Source organism: Cylas formicarius, unplaced genomic scaffold (assembly GCF_029955315.1).
Source record: "Cylas formicarius isolate icCylForm1 unplaced genomic scaffold, icCylForm1.1 PGA_scaffold_8__14_contigs__length_24414737, whole genome shotgun sequence".
Classification (NCBI taxonomy): domain Eukaryota; kingdom Metazoa; phylum Arthropoda; class Insecta; order Coleoptera; family Brentidae; genus Cylas; species Cylas formicarius.
Genome location: NW_026844361.1, coordinates 3,494,765 through 3,519,063, shown reverse-complemented (window position 1 = coordinate 3,519,063; position 24,299 = coordinate 3,494,765). Strand labels below are relative to the sequence as shown.

The 24,299-nt window shown below is 34.8% G+C and overlaps 3 protein-coding genes across 7 annotated transcripts in view; 2 read left to right on the top strand and 1 right to left on the bottom strand.

Annotated features, from left to right (window-relative positions):
* Positions 1 to 537: 537 nt before the first annotated feature.
* Positions 538 to 1,554, top strand: LOC132706412 (uncharacterized protein K02A2.6-like). The gene has a single exon (XM_060677742.1). It carries the CDS (start codon positions 538 to 540, stop codon positions 1,552 to 1,554), a length of 1,017 nt encoding a protein of 338 aa, XP_060533725.1.
* A 2,726-nt stretch (positions 1,555 to 4,280) lies between these two features.
* LOC132706350 (AP-3 complex subunit delta) lies at positions 4,281 to 15,029 on the bottom strand. Its single transcript, XM_060677634.1, has 15 exons — positions 14,715 to 15,029; positions 14,564 to 14,659; positions 14,382 to 14,510; positions 14,182 to 14,322; positions 14,001 to 14,130; positions 13,803 to 13,942; positions 13,438 to 13,511; positions 13,240 to 13,388; positions 13,045 to 13,190; positions 12,619 to 12,992; positions 7,763 to 8,324; positions 4,931 to 5,322; positions 4,792 to 4,882; positions 4,596 to 4,737; positions 4,281 to 4,536 (listed from the first exon to the last, which is right to left on the bottom strand). Exons 1-15 carry the CDS (start codon positions 14,808 to 14,810, stop codon positions 4,457 to 4,459), a joined length of 2,742 nt encoding a protein of 913 aa, XP_060533617.1. The 5' UTR covers positions 14,811 to 15,029; the 3' UTR covers positions 4,281 to 4,456.
* A 5,688-nt stretch (positions 15,030 to 20,717) lies between these two features.
* Positions 20,718 to 24,299, top strand: part of LOC132706261 (potassium voltage-gated channel subfamily H member 6) — a 249,497-nt gene continuing 245,915 nt past the window's right edge. For all 5 annotated transcript variants that reach the window (XM_060677490.1, XM_060677489.1, XM_060677491.1 and 2 more), the window contains exon 1: positions 20,718 to 21,217. In XM_060677490.1, the coding sequence (XP_060533473.1) occupies positions 21,142 to 21,217 (76 nt within the window). In that variant the 5' untranslated portion in view covers positions 20,718 to 21,141. The remainder of the gene's footprint in view (positions 21,218 to 24,299) is intronic.

The window sequence follows — 24,299 nt, the reverse complement described above, 5'->3', positions numbered from 1 at the left end:
GAGATGGTTACTCAATCTAAAGTCACCCACAGGACGTCTAGCGCGGTGGGCTTTGCAAATTCAAGGTTATGACGTAAAGATTGAATATTGACCAGGCAAACGGAACGTGGTAGCAGATACAATATCGCGACCGCCTTGCGCACATGATGAACAAAGGACTTGCGAAATCTGCATGGTAACGATCGAACTGCCGCATCTTAGCGCCGAAGAGATAAGAAAAGAGCAACTAAAAGACCCGGAACTCGAAAAAATAATCAAGAGTTTCGAGTCAACAAATTCAGAAGATATTGCACGATGGACAGACCGTGGATATCTAACATCTCAGGGAGTTCTGTACAAGTATTCTTCAGAAGAAGAGGAAGAAGAAGCTCAACTGGTTGTCCCTAGCCACGAGAGGGAAAAGGTTCTCCAAGAGTATCACGACTCACCAAGTGCTGCACATTATGGTGTTGAGCGAACTTTACAGCGAATAGCCAAACGATATTACTTCACCGGAATGAGGCGATACATAGCCGAATATATAAAGAATTGCTCAGAATGTCAGCGATACAAGTCATCGAACCAAAAGCCAGCAGGATTATTACAAACACCTTATATGCCCAACGTTTCGAGACACTAAGCATCGACCTTTTTGGACCATTGCCCGAGGGACCACATGGAGAAAAGTGGACCTTCATAGTCGAAGACAACTCATCAAAGTGGGTTGCGTTATTTGCCTTAAAGAGAGTCACCGCCGAAGAATGCGCACGGACTCTCATCGACGAAGTATTTTTCCGGTATGGTTTGCCTAGAAAAGTGATTAGCGATAACGGTGTACAGTTTGTGTCAGCCGTCATGCAACAAGTATGCTATATACTAGACATCAAGGAAACGCTTATACCATTGTACCACGCATCAGCAAATATGGTTGAAAGGAAAAACAGAGATCTCAAACCAAGACTAGCAATGCTTGTTAAAGAAGACCATGGTTCATGGCCCGAGAAACTGGCGACGATCAGATTCGCTATGAACAGCGCATGGAATGAAACAACTAAGCACTCTGCTGCTTACCTTACCTTTGGGAGAGAATTAAGGACCCTCGATGACATCAACAAAGATTTCCGCGTAATAGCAAATACGGACAATTTCGTACCACAGATCGCCCCTTATCTTCAGAAAATTGCAAGAACATGGAACGAAGCTAAAGAAAGCCACGAAAAGCACCAGGATCGACACAAGCAGTATGCTGATTCGAGAAGATCAAACCCGCCAACTTTTCAATTAAAGGACAGAGTTTGGGTTAAGACACATGCATTGAGCAACGCAGCCAAAGGCGTGACAGCCAAATTTTACCCGAAACGAGATGGCCCCTACGAAATAATCAGAGTTGTATCACCCACCAGTTATGAAGTTGCCAGTCCAGACGACTTGAAAAAGACCCTTGGAGTGTATCATGTCTCCTCGTTAACTCCTGTAAATTCCGCTGAGGACGAGAAAGCAGTCGTTAGTTTGAAGAGACGAGGACGACCACCAAAGAAGATATCTGGTTCCTCCTCGAGCCGAGTTCGAAACTAGGGGGGGAGAGTGTAACGAACTACCACTGCACCGATGCCAGTATCTTAACTGCAACGCTTTAAGACGGCCCGACGCAAAAAAACCCTTTGATCCCGCTCGGACCCCGGCACGTCACGACGAGTCGGATTCCGACACAGGAGTTGTTGTTCGACGGCGTTACGCGACGGACGCGAATTCTTTTCTTTTATCTCACGCAATTGTTAAAGACACGCAATCTCAGTAAAATAGTAAGAAGTCTGTTCCGTGTTTTCGTGCTACCCACTTCACCCCGAGAGGACCCCGTTCTCTTACACGTTTCAATTTCAATTTTCAAATCATTCTAGCGCGCATGTTAAGTTTGACAGAAATCCGAAACTTATTTTTGATAATGGGTTGCATGGGCTAATGTAAATTAAAATAATAGAGAAAAAAGAAAAACGGACGACTCTTTTTGGATTATCTTTTTGGGTTGTTATTTAGTTCTGGCATCACTAACCATCCAAAGTTAGGAATTATAGACATTTATATGATGCTGAACTTGAATAAAAGTGTGACAACGAATCCTTCAAATTTATACATTGGACATTCACATAAATTTATTCATATAGTTAGAGCAGAATATATTTATTAAGAAATTCAACATATTCATGTACATCTGGAAAATCCGTTTTTTATATTACAACTGTGCTTGAATTTTTCACCGGTGCACAGAAAATATTTATAATAATATAACTTTAAAACGGCAGAGAAGTTTATTATGTGCTGTGCTTACAATTTACGGTTAGAATCAAACTGACCTGTCCCTTGCTACTAAAAATTTTGACTATGAGATGGACCATTTAATGGTCATATGCACATGTCATTTGAAATTTTGATTTCAACCAATAAGATCTAGCGTGGCTCAACAACCAACATGACCGCTGACAGTTCGCCAATTGGTCATGTTTGAATTTAGATGTAGTATTTTTATGGCAGTATTTGCAGAAAATGTCATTGTCCCTGGATTGTTAAAGCAGAAAGAAGTTGCACCGAGCGCGCGACGTTAGCGAAAACATTTTGTTATTTTACATGAAGTTGTTTTTAGTTACTATGAGGTTGTTCGGTTAATTTAAGTTGATTTCCTACTTTGAGAATTTGAAAAAGTTGGTCGCATAGTTTCTGTCTTGTTAAGCCCGCCAAAAGAAGAGATTCTGTGATGTGAAATCGACCCCTCCAATCTTAACCACGTTTCATTTGTTTCAGCAATATCACGAAATAAATAATAATGAATATAACTATATAACCAATAACGAAAATATCGATCGCCATGACCAGATTATATTCCCGAAGATTTCGTAGCCCAAAAATGGTATTTATGAATAAGTACTGTCGGATCCAGCCATATGTTTATTAAGTGAAAACTAAGTTTCATTTTAGTTCTAACAAAGAGGGTACGTCAGAAGACTACTAGAGGCTCGACTGTCTCTTATTTAAATTGTAAAACGTTTCGCGGAGTACTTATAGATGAAGCGATAGTGGTACCATCTCTCTTCGGGCGCTCGAACTGATTAGGCCGTGCTAGCACCGATAGATGGCGCGATAATGGTGCCATCTCTTTGCTGGTATTGATTCCTTCGGGTTAGGACGAATAGAGGGCGCGATAGTGATGCCGTCTCTCCTTCGATGCTGGAATGATTAATTCGATATTCCACCGATAGATTGCGCAATAGTGGTGCCATCTCTCATCAGATGGTCGAACTAATTAGTTCGAACGGGCACCACGAGATGGCGAGAAAACGAGAGCGTACAACTTGATTATTTATTATTGATTTATTGAATTATCATAAAAAAAGGCACACCTTGTTCAGAAAATTTTTATTTTACATTATAAAAACACTCATATACCATCATCTTCTTTAGACTTTTCAAAGTAAAAAGCGAAGAAAACAGGAACCTATGCCTGCCAAAAAATAAATTATAAAATTAATGAGTACCAGGGCAGAGTAAATCTAAGATCAAAAACTAATTATTATTGTATTGTATTGTATGTTTGGCCAGTGAAAACGCGTATTTTCATATACCCTTGAGGAATAGAAACTTCCACTTCCTGTAAGGTACGGTTTCTGTTTAGTACACATACACCATTTCACGTTTCTGCTGTTTGCTGCCTTAAGTACGCAGTGAACTGCGCAGCTTCATTCAGAACTAATAAATACAAAATTAACTTGATAATTTAAAAAAAAAAGTGAAAAACATGTTTCTTCTGCTACAACAAATACTATTAACTCCTAGGTGGATTCATGCTGAGGCTGTTGTTCGACCCTGCGCAACATAATTATTAAATTTAGTAACTGAGTTCTAAGTTTGCTTCACTCACTTAAAAAGAAGAGCCACGTTTGGATGTCTAAAATTGTGACTGCATACTCCACAAACCAACTGGCCCGAGTATTTCGGTTGCGAATAATTTTTTCGCCCATTTTCACGAATCATAAATGAAACGATGTATGACGGCATCGCTTTTCCGCCACCAAAGCCTACTGCCTTAGCGCACAGAACACCACAATATCTTAGATTTTGTGATACATGATTTCTTCAACTTTTTAGAAGCAATGTGCGACTTTGCTAACGGGCACTCGGCCGTTACGAACAGCGTTGGCAGATTTAGCTCAACTCAGATACAAGTTTAAAATAGAAAAAGAGCAACTTCCTTTTCTTTACTAAATAAAACAAATGAATTGTATTAATGTTTATATTTAAACAATTGGTAATCTGGTTTCTGCCTTCTGGAGGGATAAAATTGCACTTTACGCGACGAAATTTAAAAGAAAATCAAAAAATAATGTATGTATATTTTCGATAAATGAAACTAGGGTAAACATCAACGAAAAGAAAATTAGTGATGAGATACGTAACAAGCCTAAAGAATTGTTATTGCAACTTAAAATTAACTGAACTCCTTGCTTGGTGTCGATATACCCAACGCCTCCTCATAGCCCGAACTCGACTTTTTCGACTTTGATTTCCCTGAAAGAAAAAAAAACGAGTGGTCTCAGCGACATGTCTTGCGCGTCACGCCCACGCACCCTCCTTGTCTTTCGACTTCTTCTTCTTTTCTTTCTTTGCTTTGGCCTCCGTTTGCTCCACCTCCTCCGCGAAACCCAACAAATCGGCCACCTTCTGCTTCTCTTTCTTCTTTTCCGACTTGCGCTTGGTCCCCTTCTCTTCCTATAACCAGAACGTTTAACCCCTGCCCCGGCAGCTGAAAACGCAATACTGAACCTTCTTTTTTAATTTTTTCTTCTCCTTCTTCTCCTCCTTGTTCACTTCGACGTCTTTATCAGTCTCTTTCTCCGCCGCGCCTATGGGGGGTCTAAACGCACGCGTTAAATTTCGAAATGCATATAACCTCAAAACTTACAAATCCAGGTCGATGTCCAATGCTCTATGTGGGTCATCAACCTTGCGATGGTCGCTGTCCGAATCGGACAGGGTGGCTCCCTCGGGCAGCTCCAGGTCCCTCTTCACTTGAACACTCTCAGTCACGTTATCCTCCGACGAACTCTCCGACTTATGGTGCTTCTTCTTCTTTTTCTTGCTCTTCTTTTTCGATTTCTGCTTGTGCAACGCGAGGTACTTGTCCGAGCGTTTCTCGCCGACCACCTTCAGCGGCACCTTCAGGCTGAGCTCGGCGACTGCAGGGACACCGTTCTCGTCGTTCTCGCCGCTGCCGTTGCTGCTCCGACCGGACGAGTGAGTACTCTTCAGGTAGTGCGGATTGTTTTGCTGCTCATACTTCCGCGCCTCGCGGTTCTGCACCAACCAAAAACCGGTTTAGTCCGGTTAAAAGAATGTCAGTTTTGCCCAATCTACAGCCATTTCGTTTCAAGTTTGGTCCTGGTCGAGTAGTTCTCGACCAAACGTTTTCACGTAAAATTACTGACATCACTGATCTACTAATTTGGTACCACCTCTGACCCTTGGTCTTAATTTAAAGTGGCCAGTTTAAAAGAAATTGAATTACAAAAAAACTAAATCAATTAGAAAACGACACTTCGCACCATAGATCATGGACCATAGGATAGGACGGACCACAAATATGTTTAAATTCTCCAACAGAAATAATATAATATTATTAACAGGTAGACGGCTTCAGAAAAAAAAATGGATTTTATATTGCACAACTTCTTTGATCTTTGAATAGTTTTTAAAGTTTTCGTTATTCCTTAACACTGAATACATAATATCTAATGCCATAAATATTAATTCTAATTTAATTTTTCATAGCCCAATGAAACTACTTAATAATATTCATTATAACAAGTTTTGTCTTTTACTTATTAATATAAATTTATAATTGGTGCAATAATTAACATAAGAAAATATTAAAAACTAAAAACACGACTTTGGTCTATCGATTCCAAAAAAATGCAGTTGTTTGAGTTATAAAACGTCAATTCCTACGTCATCGATTAGATGCAAAATAAGCCGCTGTTGAAAATTCTGACAATAATCTGTCGACACGCAGCAGGACCAAGGTTGAAACAAAAAATCCCTAACATTTTTTCTTTTAACTGTTGATTTCGTTTCGATTATCTATTTTAAAATCTTAACTCTGAAATTTTGCTATGACAACTTCTTTTATTTGAGACTCAAATAACAAATAATACTCTGTCAAACCCAGCCCAAAACCCTGCCCTCGGTTCTGGCACATTAAAACTTAATTTTGGTAAAAACAGAACATTTTTAATCTGAAGAAATATCAATCAACAAATTTATTTATTTATAAATCAATTATATGCGGTGATATTTCACTAGTTTTGAGGCCCTAAATTTAAAAACATAAAAAAAATAAAATTATTTACGGTCTCCAGTAAACAATCAACAATAATCTATGCAACTATACAATGTACACAACCTATTTAAAGAGATTGTAAATACACTTTGAAGTTATAGCAGAACCTATTGATATTTTTAGCATTTATAACATTTTCTAGAAGCCTATTCAAAGTCTGTATACTTCTAAATAGTGGAGTTTTGTGCCTCTACGTCTTGTGATGGAGGACAATAATTAAGAAGAAACAGTTTTAACAGATTCTTTTTGTGTTCTTTGCATTTTTGTTATTAAATATTTCAAAATATTGTTTCTTCCTCTATAAACTTGTAAGTTGAGCATTTATAAGGGATCCCTAGTGTTCAATTTTTACCTCTCTGTGAAAAATATGTATTGAATTCTTGGGCTGTGGCCAGGGTTGTGTTTTTCATTTTTTTAAATTATCTTTAAATTTCTTCATTTGCGATTCTTTTTCACTTTGCGTGCAATGCGTTTTTTACTATTCACTCACATTATATATGTTGATAATTTCAGTTAGTTCACCAAAATACATAATATTTTCTAGCTTAATTTTCTCATCTACCAACCTACGTATAGTCTGTCCTTATTCTTTGCTTCTTGTATTTAGGCACAGATTTGTTTGCATTAATATACATTAATTTGTGTCTGTGCTATGTCTAAGTTTTTTTAAAATATTCTTCCTTTTTTTGTAGGTACTTATATCAATTAGAAAAAAAACAAAAATGGCGCCATTCAGACGACGCCATGAACCTTTTTCAAAAACTTATAATTTTATTTGGGACATCAAGCGATATTTTTGTAAATAACCATCTTCTTAACCACCATTAAAATAAAAGTAACAGGGAAACCAATAGAAAACTATAAGTTCGCAAATGTCACATGTCAATAACGCAATCAGAACCTCACATTTCAGTTGCAGTTTTCTTATTTGTTCTTGACAAAAGTGTACTTCATTTTATTTAAATAAATATCTAGGTAAAGTTTAGAATGAATCTAAAAATGCGTTTTAAAACAGTACAAAAATCGAAACAAGTTGATTCAAAATATAAGGATGTAGTTGAAAATAAAAAACGGTGTATGAAAACGAAATTGTCTGAAAATTGATAGTAAATCTAGTACTTTCAAATCATCAAAAACTTCGAAGCATTACGTCAATGAAAAAGAAAAATCAATGTCTTCTTATCACTGGGACAAGCCCGGATTTTTAGGGGCTTGATTAAACGATTCACAATATAACAAAATTAGTTAAATATAATAAAATGAATGGCATATAATTTTTTGTTTAAGTACCTTTTAAGTTTAAGCCATTATACAACTATAAAAGAGTTATCTGGAACACTTATAAACAACTTATAAATATCCATTACATTATAACAAGACCTTATATACAATGCTCACTTTTTTCAGTTCCTCCTCGGTCGGCTCGTAGCGGGACTTGTCCAGCTTATCGCCATAGTCGTACTTGTCGACCTTGACGAACAGGGTGTCCATGTTTTCCGGCTCGCTGTCGGAGTCGGTTTCGTCGATCGGCTCGTTGATCCAGGCATCCAGGTCCAACCCTTCCGGCACGGGCACTTTCTTCTGCGCTTTCGGCGCTACCGGGTTCAGTTCGCCGCTGAAGAAGCTCAACAGCTCAGAGACTATACTTTCTTTCCCCGAAGACAGCTCTTCCTTACTAAGTTCCTCCTTGACGATGTTAACGATGACCAAGGTGGTGCTGGCCCGCTCCTGGACTTCCAGCTCGGCCGATTTGATACTTTCGTTCATTTTTTCTAGCACCAGGTCGCACAACTCCACCAACGGGCCGTCGTCTGACTCACGGTCAACCTCAGTTTTTTCTTTCGCGAGGATGTGAGCGAACAACTTTAGAATGTTGTGAAGAAACACGACCTCGATGTGCTGGGGCAGCTTCTTATACTTCAACATGCACCTCAGCGTTTGCTTGGGACTCTTCAATTCGCTGATAGAAAAAATAAAACAAAGACGCTATAAAGAAAAATCATAAAAAATAAATCTTCTATCGTGTTACATAACTTTAGCAAATCGAATGGAATTCTGTTGTGAACGCACCCTGTATATCGTTCGAATAAGTGATGTCAAGTTAATTAAAATAAAATAAAACGAATTTACTGCGAGATTAATAAGTGAAAATTTCCATTTCTTGACATCTATAATAAAAGCAGTGATTTTCTTATTTTCAAAATAATACTTCCATTATTTTTATTTAATTTTATTATTTTGGGGAAAGGTAATTTAAAAAAGTTAAAACATCCGCGACAATACCGCCGTTACAAAGTTATTTTTTATTTGCCAATAAAAGTTGGTGAAAGAATTCGCACTTCAAAAATGTCATACAGTATAATATTATTAAATAAATTTTACATCCTACAGTTGAACTGAAATCCCTTGCATAGGCGTTGTAGAATGTTATAGGCAAAGCTTGTCTTTAGGGATGCATATTTTTGTGTAGGTCTATGTTCGTTGTCTTATATACTTTTTTTATATTAATAAATGGATGCAAACAAGATGCGGTAATTGCAGGTTAAGCGAGGAATTATTACTTCAACTTCGCCTTTTGTGATATATTATAATATTCATATTATTATTAGTAATGCAATCCATTCTAGAATGAACTGAAAATTTTCGTACCTGGCTTGCGAAACGACTAAATAATGAAACTGAGACTTCTTGAGAACCATGTGTAGAACTTGTTCATGTATCCCTTTTTGAAAATAGTGCATTTCCGAGTAGGTTTTGTTAAAAACAAGAACGTTTTGTTATGCAACTACATGCAAATTTGTTTGGCATAGTAGTCATATAGCTATTAGAGATATGGATATGCTGATACTACAGGAACTTATGAAGCAAATATGAAAAACATTTTTAAGAAGGTTCATTCAACATGCGCATGCAGGAGATTTAAAAATCTCGTTTTTAACCAAAGGCAGCTATAATTGGGAACTCTGACTTTCGACCCATAAGACCTTGTGGCCTTCTACAACCAACATGGCCGCTGATAAGTTGTCAATAAATTTGGATGCGGCATATTTAGGGCAGTACTTTCTCAAAATATGTTCAGATCGCTGTTTAGAAAGACAATGGCGCAGAGTGCAGGTTAGTAGGTGAAATGTAGAGGCATGCATGGAAGATTATTCCTTTCGAATATATCATCACCTGTGGAGTGTAAATTTTTTACTTTATAGGGCCACTATTTATATATTTATATATTTAATTAATGAAATTATCCTGTTCATTACATTGTAGAGATAACAAACATACCAAATTTGGAACTTAAATTGTAATGACTATAGTTAAACATATGTAAGAAAAAAATGATGCTTGTAAAATAAATAATTTAAATGTGAAAATTAGCAATGAAGTAATAGAAACTGTGCATAAATTTAAGTATTTAGTATGCAATATTAATGAGACTCTTACATTTTTTAAAAGTAATAAATAAAATAGCAAAAAAGGTTAATTCGTAAGGACCTACATGAGAAATCTTAACCTCTTGGTTAAAACTAACAATTACGAAAGCAATAACTTCCCCACAATGCAACTTTTGGCACTTGTTGAGTTGTGGCATCACTGGATTTGTGACCATTGAGGTTTTGCTATTGCGAAGCCAGTGGTAATTTAGAAATTGACTTAGTAAGTCGCAACCATTTCATTAGAGGATCGAAGAACTGTTAATGCTGAATGGTATACAAGATTTGGTTTGCCTTCGATTCATTAAATAAAAAGAACAGAAACGGCGCACCATTCTCAAAAAGCACGTCAAAAAACTGAAATTTTGAAGGAGAAAACATCAAATAAATAATGTTTTTTTTGTTGTGGTTCCCTATAAAACAAAAGATGCGCGGACAGCGATTTTCATCGCCACAAAAAGCTGCTGAGAACTTTCAAAACCACGTTTCTATTCTACAATGTTAGCTTAATGGCGAATGTTTCGAACAGCAATAAAACACTCTGTTTCGAACTTGTTTATTTCTGTTTCACTTTTCGTTAAAACTTAAAAGGCAATTTTAGAAAAAATAAGGTTTAAGAGTCATATTAAATTATGACAAATATATTGGCGAGTTGATATGTGAAACTACGCAGATTTATTCTGTTCCTAAACATTTATTAAATAATTGTACATTTGTAAGAAAATTCAACAAGATACGGAATTAGGAAAACGGATGTTCTCAAAAATTTGAAAAAAAAAGGTAAGTAAATCAGCCAAAAGGAAATGCTGCAAATTATTTTTGAGGTTCTGGAATGTACACCAGAGGGCCTAAGTGTCGTCTTGGATTTTAAAACCCGCTTTCTGCTAAATATTTTTATAATGATAGTTAAAATGAACACTGTTTTAAAGCTGAGACAAATTCAAATCCTTTTTGTAAGATGCTTTTTACTCTATCTCAAAAAGGTGGTGGGGGTGCTCTAACATTTCCGAAAATAAATGATATAACGGATTTTAATAAACATTGAATCATTAAAAATTGCTTTTTCTAGGCTATCAAGCGTGCTATGAGTGACATGATTGAGATTGAGTACCATGTCATCAGATCGCGGTTTCAGATAATAATAGCAAAAAAAAATAATTTTCCAAAAAAAAATTAAATGCAACAGTATGACGATTTTTACGTCATTAGATACTCAACGGCCCAGTGGAAATGGCATTTCAATATCTTTATCCCAACCTAAAATATGAATAAAAGAATTTAAAACTCAAAAGGAGATATTTTGGTAAGCATCTCGCCTCTAGGCGTTATTATTGTCGTTGGTTTTACAATACCATTTTTATTTGTGAAATCCTTATCTGTTTTTAAATATTGGGTATTACCACTTTATTTAACTAAAAATTACTAAATAAGTACATTACTGACGTTTCAAGTGGAAAGTAGAAAATCCTAAAGGAAATAACGCACCTGCTTTGACAGAAATTATTAGTTCAAAAACATTTTTGGCCGCCCATCAAAAAATGGTTGATCATATATATCGGGTTTTAAAATTCAAGATGGCAACTAGGCCCTCTGATTTTAATACTTCAGAAATAATTTCCAGCATTTTCTCTTGACCGATTTACTTTTCTTTTTTTTTTCAAATTTTTATGAACATCGGTTTTTCCAATATCGTACCTCGTTGCCCTGATACACTGACCTGACAACTGATATATATAAATATCGAAACACAAAATAAATACTAACCATCAGCAAAATAATCTGTTCTATAGGGGATTAAAACAGTATAAAACCTAACCATACTAAAGAATTCTAAAATATCTTTAGATGGTAGCGTAAGCAATATGTAAGGAAAAGAGTGCCTATGTATGCTAGTAAAGGCTCATATTACTTTATTTATTGTTAGTATGTTGAAAGTTTATCTTGTTTTATTTAGACATACCGCTACTTTTGTATATTGTTAGCCAAGTACTATTCATGAAGATTATTAATTAAAGTTCATATTCGCACCACTGCCAAAAAATTATCCCAAGCAATATTTTTTATAAAAAAATATTTTTAGAAAACATCATTAATGATGAAGTAACCACGCATGGTCTATTTCTTATCACTTATGTAATATGGAGGCATTTTCCTCATGCAAATAGAACCTTTGCATTACAAAAAAGAGTAATAAGAATTATAGAGGGGTAAACATAACAGATCTGGCATTAAAAAAACATTAATAACCGGGAGCTTCAACAATACCATGCAGACATATGAATGTTGGATTGCTTAGTTTATGAAAACACCATACATGTAATTATGCAATACTCGTATATAAAGATATGAGATATAAACCCTGAAATTCTCAGACCTGTTAAATCTAGGTATAGCATAAACTATTTTGCTCCTAACTTCTTCAATCAATAACCAAATAATATTAACCACATAGAGTCAATGAGTTTCAAAATAAAAATAAGTTCTCAATTTAAAACATCTTTCTCTACTGCTACAGATTTCTTAACCAATGAAATAAGTATAATGGTTTTTCAATAATTGCGCTTGGCATATTTCAACTTATTTAAATGTGACTGATGGATATTAGAATAGGTTTAAATTAACTAAAAATTATGACCTGTGATTACTTTGTGTCTTGAAATGTCAATAAAAACAGTTTTGTCTACGAAGTTTATGGGGCAATTTTTCCAGAATACCATGATAACTAGTATTTTTGTCATTTGTTCTTCGACCATGACCTTCATTTATTAAATTATGTCCCATCATTTTAATGTAGGCCTAAGCGATATAAAAATGAAAAAGATGTACCTGGCAAATTCTCCCGTCAACCAGGCGGCGGCATATAAAACCTCTTGCATAATGGTAAACTGCGAGGTGGAGGTGTAGACGTCCAGGAGCTGAGCCATCTCAGAGACAGCAAATGCCCGGATCGCCTGCACCCGGATACAGACGTCCATAAGCTGGGAAGCGATCACGTGACCTTGTTTTGATCCAAACTCCAGCTGGGCAAGCTCCACCAGCACGGTAATGTACCACTCGAAATTCGTTATGAACTGGTAGTTGTTCTGGGAGCAAATGAGAATAATTTTACTGAGCAGTTCATCACGATAAGTGGTGCCCTCGGCTTTATCCATGTGAATCATGAGTTTCTTCACAATTTCCATCAAGTTCTTTTTGGAAACCTAAAACAAAGCAGCCATTACAAAAAAATCTGCTATAGCACATAGACCTGACCATTCCATATAACAAATCCAACGCTCTCAATCGAATAGACTCATCTTTGTCTTCCAAACACTGCAGAATTAAATCCTTGTGAGCCTGCACGCTCTTGGGGTGAGTTTTAAGGATTTTTGACATGGCCAACAAGCCGAGATACTTTACTGCAAAGAAAAGGTGAGGAAACCCTCAATTTTCACATGGAAAACTTACAGTTCTGGTCAGAATCCTCAATTAAAATTCTCATCTTCTGTACGCTGAGCTGTATGCTGGCTTCGTGATTAGGCATGCCCGAAGATATGCTAATTAAAACTGCGATGACAGTGTTGACGCACTCATAGAGTAGGCTCATGGCGGATGTGCTAAAATCAACCCTTTACATTGCAGCTCACTTGGTATTCAAAAACATACCTGTGTATCAGGTTTGTAAGGGGCGCTATCAACTTCTTGCCTAGCCTAGGTTCTAAAGGCGTCAGGGCACCAAACTACAGACAACAGGCAAAATAAAAATCAAATATATAAAATGTAAATAATCCAAAATCATTAAACACCACATTTTAAGCAACATGTTACATCAGTTCAAAATCCAGAGCTACCTTGTAATTATATTGATAATTGGACTAGCGAGCTTGAGCCCAATTCTTGAATCCACAAGTGTAAAGGATGCAAACTGAAGATAATTTAATTCAATTGAAATTCATGAAATGTTTGCTAACTTTGCTCACAATTTTTAAGAAATCAATTCAGCTATTTAAAATTTACAAAGGACAACTTACCAATTTAATAATCTTGATTAACATCCAATTATTTGTACTGGTAGTCATCAGTTTGAAAAATACCGGCGCTAAACTTAAATAATTTTTTGGGTTTTTTCTGGCTAATTCGCAAACAACATTGACTGCAGCAGATTGTACACCTAAAACATGATACCATGATAATACTTTTAACAATTCAATATCTTTCAACTTTGGTACCAGGGTCTGGGTCCTCCAGTTTTTCTTTTAGCCTGGGAAATGCAGGCCTTAAAGCTTCAGGATACTTAAGAAAAACTTTATACATCATCAAAACAGCCTTTTTCCTAATGTAAGGTTTTGTGGAACTTAACTAAAATTATGATCACAAAAAAATGTACGAAAACCATAAGCATCCCATTACCAAAGTTAAAATGTCATTTGATAAGTCCCTAGCTAAATCGGTACTGATAAAACAGCTCAGAGAAGTCAAAGCCAAACCTGCTTCATACTGATTCTGAGAGTTCAGTTCCTTCCTTATCATATTTGTGGTAAGCATAAGTAACTGCCCCAAAAAAAAACAGATTACAAAATTATCAACTTCAACTTTTAAATTTTGCATACCTCTGAGTCGCAGTGGAAGGACTGGCTGGCAGCCAGATACCCAATTCTTTTCAGAGTAAATTTACTTGAGCTCATAACTTCAATGATGTTAAATCCAGCCCAAGATATGTCATAGCCAAGCATTTGCAACTAAAAATGTACCCCCTATGAAATAACTGTATTATGAATCACCAGGATCTTACATATGTGAGCTTGGCGATGGCGTTGCTTTTAACGGACAAATTATCTTGTCGGAGTTCTTGTTTTATGTCTTCCATACATTGGGCTATATACTTACTCTAAAAATTGAATTTATAGTGAAAACTAGACTTGACATAACCTCGAATTTGAAACCTCATTTTCCTTATTGTTCCTTATCCCCCGCACCAAATCGGTGAGGTTTTTTTCGAACATCCGTTCGATGTTGCCTTTTACTTTCTTTAAAGCCATTTTTCCTAATATCAGGGCCTACACCACCGAATTGTAAATTCACTCGGCAAAATGCAACGGCTCCAAGACCCTACGGGGTAAAGCATCTGAATGACAATTAGCATAACGCGGTGTTCATATCACAGTCTTTGGCAAAAATCACGGAATTCTTATCAAAATAAACATAAAATAAGATTAATCTGCTATTTTAGCCACGTTAAACGTCAAGCGCAGATTAGGTGCTTTTGTCGTTTCATAGATAGGGAGGCAGTGACGTACTTCTTTTCCTAAAGGTGGAGAATAATCCATTTATAGCAAAACAAATTCAAACTGCAATGTTTGATATCCAAATGTGCTAAATTCTTTTGTAAAAAAGAAAAGTAACTGTCCAAATTTAATACAACAAGGTCGTCATGTTCCATTCTAATTGAATGGAATATTCAATCACAGTCAAACGCCAAAACTTCCTTTCAATATTTGATGTGATTTAATGTACTTATTATCTAACATAATCAATTCTATAATCAAGTTTGATTATTTTTTAATATATAATAAAATAAATAAATACGCCACCTGCGCTAAAGATTTTTCTTAGTATGTATGTATTATGTGAAATCATGCCTTAGGATCGATATCGTAGTAAGAACTAAAAACATGAAGAATGGTCATTTTACCTACTGCAACATATAAAAATTTACATTACATTACGAACAATATAAGCCTGTGTAATAGCTGAAAAAACTAATTTATAGCCACTCATCTGCCATAAAAGTGAAATAATTAGAATAAGAATAGAATGTTGAGCGAATCCTGCAGTTTACGTTCTCTCTAGAAGGTGAAGTTATAACTGTGGTCGTCAAATGTCATCTTGCGGCACAGTGTTACCAAACTGCTATATTTATTCGATTTAACCAGAAAACTATACAAAATCCCAAAATTGTGGTTCTAGAAAACGCCCGCTTTCATGTTTAATAAAAAACTTCAACACTCCCAATCCAGAACAATTTCGCAAATATGCAGTAATAAAATGTACATCCTTTTAGTTTTAATATTTCACTTTTCACTTTAACGCGTAAATCGAACATAATGGGTCAAGTGATTAAAATTAATTTTTTCTACTCCCGTCTGTAAAATACCTAATTACGCACCGATCTAGCGTGCGGGAAGCGTCGCTTTATCACGTCAGTTTCGTTTCCCAAGAATCCGAGCCACTTCGGACATTTCCGGGATTTTACCGCACAGGTTTGCGAGCAATCGGATGTTTTCGGAGATAATTCGGAGAATTTTGACGTTTGTCAATTCTGACAGTCATGTCAGTGAATGTATTCGTGTTTTGCAACAATGTACCCAAAAAGCAACGGTCATAGAAAAAGTATAGTATGCAACGCGTTCGGAAAACTTTTTAACTCACTCCTTTATTAAACACTCGCTTCGCTCGTGGCAAATAAACTCGTGAGTCAAATGCCGTTTACCGCACTTGTTGCATAATATACTATTAATCATTTGAATCATTTGTTATTTAATTTGTATGACAATGTGACAGCAAATTCATATTATATGCCAAAACAATGTGTTTACAGTATATCAGTTGTTGGTACTTAATTTATCATAAAAACAGTATTACTTATGACAGTAGTATAAAGGGGACTCAGCCCTAATGTTATGTGTGCTGTTAGGACCAAACCGAGTCTTGTGTGTTATACAGTTTTGGTGAGAATTCATTCCGGAAAAAGAATTCCTGTGGCTCTGCATCTTCGTTCATAGTGGCAATTTTCAGGTCCATTTGCGCCTCCTCGCTTGATATTGATTTATTAGAAGAGATCATCGCCAAAAGTTATACGTGTCTCGCAACAGCATAATTAAAAATGAAAAATCTCATAAAAGCTTAAATAAAGTACTTAAAATTTTAGTTTAAATATAATTCAAAGCTAACCTAGGACCTGAAGGCTGCAATTCTCATTTAAAATCGTAGCAGGATCCACAATATTAATTATAGGTACCGGTCCCATAAGCCATTAAAAATCGAAGACCAAAATATGCATCAGTTGTCAGCAGAATGAATATAAAGATCCATGTTGGAAATGATCATTGAATCCTTGGCAACTATGCTTGCAGCAACTTGCAATCTTGGTATCTATGACCCCATCTAAAAACGTAAAGTGCAGGATTATCCCGTTTTTTTTTTTAGCACGAAAAGTGTTATCACTTCTCCATCGTCGTAAATAAACGCAAATATAAGCATCTATCTTAGGATGTACTCATGATGTATTACCAATAACTTTTTCATGTATTCTTGTTGGTTATAGAGTCGATAAAATTTGTTGCTCGTAAAAAAGTGCCGGAAGGACTAATCGGTACAGTAAACAAACACAACCGGACTCAATAGTTTTGAAAAATAAGTTAAGGCTAACTATTACTTTTCTTAGTTTTAATAAAATATACGTGTTTACATTTTCGGCGGATGAACAGGGATTATATTGCATTATAAGGAAACAGGAAACAAACCTCCCTTTTGTTGATGAAAAAGAATACGTTAATTTAAATTTTCCACCTATTTCTTAATTGAATTAAAAGATAAAAATATTCACATATATAAATGAGCATAACATATACTTATACTTTTTGTTTAGATATTTCAAAATTTTCAAATGTTTAGATAAAAATTTTGCTTATTTTTTTTGCTAAGTATATTTCTTGTCTGAGGTTTTGAGAATAAAAATTAACAATTAAAATTTATTTAACATTTATCGTATTATACAGTTTTCACGCTTAACAAATGACAAACCGGTGGTATTTGCTTTTCTTTTTAAAGTGTTAGATTTAAAACAAAAATGTACTTCCTAGTATTTAGGCAGTATGTTTTGTAAAAAAATAACGTGCGCCATCTATGAGTGAGTAGCGAAACAACATCTCCAAACTTCGGCCGTTGCCGTGGCAACGTAGGTGGCGGGCGCCATTGCCGCGTTTCAGGCATCGTGCCCTTTAAAACGGGATCCGCGTTCATTTTCTGGCGCGAACCGGCAACGCCGCCGGTGAAAATTGGCGCTTTGTCACCCCCCGCCTCGGCGTGACGCGCCACGAAGTCGATTTCGACATATTTCCCGTCACGTCGTTGCCACGTCGTCCGTTTTAAAAACAACCACGCTAAAAGGGCGTTTGGGTAGAATTTTTTTAAATCGTAATTTAAAAAAAAACCAAATGCCATAAGAGATTCACAAAGAGCTTGGTTTACAGGCCGTTATCATTAAGGTTAAGACAGTGTGATACAACTATTTGCAACTGGTGACATGGCCTATGATATTCGCAAATTTAGCATCATTTGATATTCAACGGCATTTACTACGATTTAAATTGAAATGGCAACGGCGCGATAAAAAACCGGTGCAAATTTTACGACAGAGAAGGACGGCTATGGTTGTGGGGATTCTTGTCTTTCTCTCGTGTTGAAAATTTTCCTGCACCCTGCACCACAAAATAATAAATATGTACAAATAAAAACACAAAACCAAAGAAGCATTAACCAAAACTAAAGTAAGTCGGTAAAAACAACATTATGAACAGTATATGTAAGAAGGGCAATCACAGTAGCGGAAAGGAGCATTTTATACTCTTTTTACACCGCTAATTAGTAGCGTGTTTTTATTATTCAGGCTCGTGTCATCCAGTGCCGGATTTGAATTTCTGCCACTCTTGGGCATTGAAAAAAATGGCGCCCCATCATGTAGTTTTGCTATATCATATTTTTAGAAAAATAAAATATGTAATGTATTGCGAATAATTTATTATGTATTATATACTTCGAGATGACATGAAAAAATATTAGTTTTTGTTCTTAAAGTTTTTAATTTTGCCCTCAGCTTGATTAATAATTATATTATATTAACTTTTTTCACAGGCACACACGCCACACGCCTGACTTTTTGATAATGTTGCGTTTCTTTTGAGTTAATTATTGTGTTTTGGGCTGATAAATAGCCATTGCATTTAGGACAGAGACCTTTTGTGCGTGGTTGTGCTTTTAAAATGGGTGGATGCACAGTTTTGGACTGCATTAACCGAAGTGAGGGAAAAAACTCAGATGTATCATTTCATAGGTATGTAGGACAGATATATTTCAAGAATGTTCAAAATAATTATCTTAAATGCATTGTGTTTAGTTACCATGTCGATATCTATACAAATTTTGCCGCCCTGGGCATTAGTCGACTGCCCTTAGCGTCGGTCGACTTTTACCCCAACAATTGCTGTTTTTCCGGTGTTTTTTTTGGTAATTGTGCAACTATAGATACATAACTTTAAACCTAATTGGTTACCTACGTCAATTAATTGTCACACAGACTTGGGATGAAACAAAGTTATAGATTGTTTCATTCCAAGAAAATACTAGAAATTAATTTCAAGTTTTTAGAATGGCCGCGATCGCATTCTCCAGTTTTTTGAGAAATAATATGCCAAATTCGCTTTAAGAATCCAAATTAAAAAGTATAGAAACATTGAGTGTGCGGCCATTGATAATTTAAGTATTAATATTTTCATTGTTCTGATGTGGCTAAGCAACATCCTATACACTAGTGAAAAACGGATTCCTAACCTATAATAATAAAAGAAATAAAAACTCGAAATAACGTCTCATCTTTGGAAATATTTCTATTAAACATGTCGTTACTAAATCCAAATTTTCATTTTATCAGCAAAATATATTTAAATTTACTGGCAAAATACAAAAAAAAAATTAATACTCATTCCAATATTACCGATCTGTCCACAGAAAATTCGAAATTTTTAAAATGCGCGTGCTTTGGAAAACAAAATAGCAAAAAGTATAATGGTTGTGTTTACATGTCAACCAATATTCAGACTGCAACTATATATAGTATATTTTATTTCGTTCCATGTTTATTTTCAATACATTGACTCAACCATTTGTGTATGATGGAGCATCCTGCATTAAAATTAAAAAATCTTTTATTTTATTTATTTTATTTATTTTTATTTGCGCTGTTGTGGCATTATATGGGAATGGAATAATGGAATAATTATTTTAATTTCTAAAAAATGATTTAAATAAGGATGATGTAATTTTGCAGAAAAATTCCAGAATGGTTTTTTACAAAAAAATAGTACTCTGTCTGCTACCTTTGAGTTGGTAAATTATGTGACAAAAACCTTAGACAAAAGAAAATTGTGGTTCTGATGTCAATCGATATACATAAAGTATTTGACACAGTTAACTCAGATATTCTTTTGCGGAAACTAGATAATATGTGCTTTAAGCGAAAATTCCATATTATTTAGAATCTTGTTAAAATAGGTAAGCTTTGTAGTGAGATATTGGAAAACCATTATGGAGAACCACAAGGTATTTTTCTTTGGACCACTAGTTTATTGCATTTAGGTGCTTAGTTTAAAAATCAGTAGCTCAATACATTTGCGCATGACACACTATTGATATACACGGGAGACCATGTAACCACATAAGGCCCTTAATACATATTTCACATGGCTGTACTCCAAAAAATTAAAAATAAATAATGACAAAATTAGTCAAACTTAATACTAGTCAACGTAGCACATAGTTAAGACAGTTTTTTTTTATTTTGTTTATTTATTTTTTAATTTATTTATTTTATTTCCGAAAATCTTGGATATTATTTCGAAAAAAACGGAATTTAAAATAATGGCGTAAATTCTAAATAATTTCCGGTATTTTCTCCTAGACGCTTTAGTTGTGTAAGTACTTTGCACACCGATCGAGGATAGCTTACGTCACAACGTGTTACGGACGACAAAAATCGTAGCCCGAGTTTCAAATCTTTCACGGGCCGTCGGAAGGGACGGTGAACCGTCGGGGACGCGGCAACGCCGCCTCAAATCGCGCAATTTTCCCGTCAACCCGGGTCGCGGAAAAACAGTCGTCTCTCACGACGGCGACGCTGCTCCGCTTTTTTTGCTCGGTCGACATATCCGTCGTAGAGTGCGGTGCAAATTTCGATCGCGTTGGCCGCGGCGCGAACTATGACGTCGCGGTGACGAAGGGCCGTCGAGCAGCATCCACCCCGCGAACGTTTCGGGCAGAAAAATCAAAACAAAAGGACGAGCGCTCACGCACACGAAAGCATCGCCAGAAGCCGTCGGTTTTTTACAATTTTGCCTTATCGTCGAGTTTGCCTTACACCGCTGTAATATTTCGTAATTTTCCGCGCGATTTCCCTTACTCGGTTCGCGCTTTTCATCGAATTTTTCCGTAGCTACACGCGCGCGCTTACAAGAAACACGATTTTTTACTGTTTATTGTATATATATAATTGATCGCATTGGCGGCGGCATGCAGGCCTAAGGGTGTGTGAAAACTATGCCAGTTAGGAGAGGTCTGGTTGCTCCGAGGACGACTCTGATCGAGACGATCATAAGGAAATTCGACACAGACAGTAAGTCCGCCACCGTTTCGTTTCTATTGTGTTCCGTGGACGTTTTGATTGACTCGCGCACACTTCAACCTCTTTTAAGGCGAAAACCCCCTCTTAAAAAGAAAACAGAAAATAAGAAACAGCTCCTGTCTACTTTCACGACTACACTTTTTACTTAAATCGCGTTGGTGACCGTAATTGGAGTGTTTTAACGTAAATCGGCTTACATGTCAAGGGCTCGATTTTTCAGAAACATCTAATGGTCTAAACCGCCCAATTAGTACGTAAATTTTGCTATTCGTTACTTCCTTTAAGAGCAAATTGTCGAGTAAAGTTGGTCAAGGTCATCAATATGCTTTGGAGACTGATATATTTTATTAAAATGCCCTATACTTGTTGATGAGACTGATTAATAAATCATTTTTAAATGCTTTGTATCAAATGTGTTGAAACATGGTCATTTCCGAATAAAATTTCTGTTTTTTATTCTTTTGCTTATAAAAAGGTAAGAATTCCACAATGGATGAAAAAATAGTGATCCATTTAAAAAAGGAGACCCCATATTTAAGAAAGGTTATTTACTTTCTACCTAACTACCTACCTACCTTTTTACTTTCTAAAGGTTATTTACTTTCTACCGTTCTATTAAAGATGAGTAATCTTATACTACAGTAATCTGTGACAATCGTACATTACTCTCGTTATAATGATATACTTTGGTTATCTTGTTATTCTCTCAGTCTGTGTTTTGGATATTTTTTATGTTATTTGGTTAATCTGGTGGTTGTATGAGCAACTCTGTTGAATACCGCCACCTACTTTATAAGTTTTTTAAAATATTCTGTCAACATGAATAAAGACATATTATTATTATTATTATATTTACTACAGAAATTTATGGACGTTTGCGTGCATTTTTCTCAAAATCCACTACCCGATTTTAAAATGAATTTGTTCTATATTTTAGAAGTTGACTGTATATCTTTTCCTTTAAATAAAATTTATATAATTAAAAATTAATTTTTTTTAAAGTCTACTAAATAGCTTTGTTGTTACTTCCTTTAAGAGCAAATAGTCGAATAAAGCTCGCCAAGGTCGTCATTATGCCTTAGAAACTGATACATTTTGTTAAAGTCCCTTATGGCGGCTGATTAGACTGATTTGTATCAAATGTGTTGAAACATGGTCATTTTCGAATAAAATTTCTGTTTTTTATTCTTTAGCTCGTAAAAAGGTAAGAATTCGACAATGAATGAAAAAATGGTGTTCCATTTAAAAAAAGAACTTAACATCAAGAGCCACTCTTTTATTTTATAGTTAGTGCAAAAATTTATGGACTAGGAGAGCATTTTTATAGAAATCTAATACCTGATTTTAAAATGAATTTGTTCTATATTTCTGTAAAGTTTATTTAATTAATTAATTAAATTAAGTTAATTTATTTAATGCCTACAAAATAGCTTTATTGTTACTTTCTTTAAGAGCAAATAGTCTGATAAAGCTATCCAAATTCATCATTATGCTTTAGAAACTGATATATTTCGTTAAAGTGCCTTATAGTTGTAGATAGGACTGATTAATAAAACGTTTTTAAAGGCTTCGAATCAAATGTGTTTAAACGTAAAACGGAGCTTTATTACAAGATTCTATAGTTGTTGTGCTCACACCAATTTGCATATTGCGACATTTTTGCGTTCAGAATCACTTTAATAATTGGTTTAATGATGCTTGTAATAAAAAAAATGAAACAAAAAAAGCACTTTAAATCAGCAATTTTATATTATGCGACATTCCTATATAGCTTATATTCAGTCTACCCGAAAGCTGTAAAATGTCGGGTGGTCAAATTTCTAATTGGAAAAAACGTAAACATAGTGGTAATTTCAGAAAAAGAGCGAAAGTTATCAACTAATTTTAAATTCATCTCAAGATACTGTAAATGAAAATGCTGCGACATCAGCATCCACTGCTAAGTTGAAATCTATCATCACGGACTTAGAACATCGAAATGTAAATTCTAGTTCTTCTAAAAGCCAACTGGAGCTTGGAACTTATGATAAAAGAGGTGCCAATATAAAACCTGTCGATTCAAGTGACGAAGAAGATATCACAGTAAAAACCAGTAAAAATATTAAGGCCAATCAATGTATCCGACTAAGGACGACTTCCTGTAATATTAGTTATTTTGCATTAAGGGAGCTTATATATATATATATATATATATATATATATATATATATATATATATATATATATATATATATATATATATATATATATATATATATATATATATTCACGTATTGATTCACGGATGGAAAAATGTGATGACACTATATTCCGGGATATCACCCGTTCGCTTGTTGAACTCCGACTGGAATCCTGCAGACGTTTCGCCAAAATCTCACTTGGCATCTTCAATGCTCGCGCTCCGAAAACACTTCGAACACTTCACTATATATATATATATATATATATATATATATATATATATATATATATATATATATATATATATATATATATATATATATATATATATATATATATATATATATATATATATATATATATATATATATATATATATATATATATATATATATATATATATATATATATATATATATATATATATATATATATATATATATATATATATATATATATATATATATATATATATATGTATATATATATATATATATATATATATATATATATATATATATATATATATATATATATATATATATATATATATATATATATATATATATATATATATATATATATATATATATATATATATATATATATATATATATATATATATATATATATATATATATATATATAGGGTTTTTTACAGCTATCGCTGTCTCCCTTCTCTCAACCTACGCCTCCATCCTTCTCTGTCTTGCCATTCATCTCCGATACCTCTTTTTTCCATAGATTCATCTACTTCATCCCTCCAAGATCTTCTGCGTCTACCCCTTTTCCTTCTACCTATGGGGCTCCATTCTGTTATCTTGTGTATCCACCTATTTCTGTCCGTTCTTCTTACAGGCCCATACCATACCAATCTCTTTTCTTCAATCAA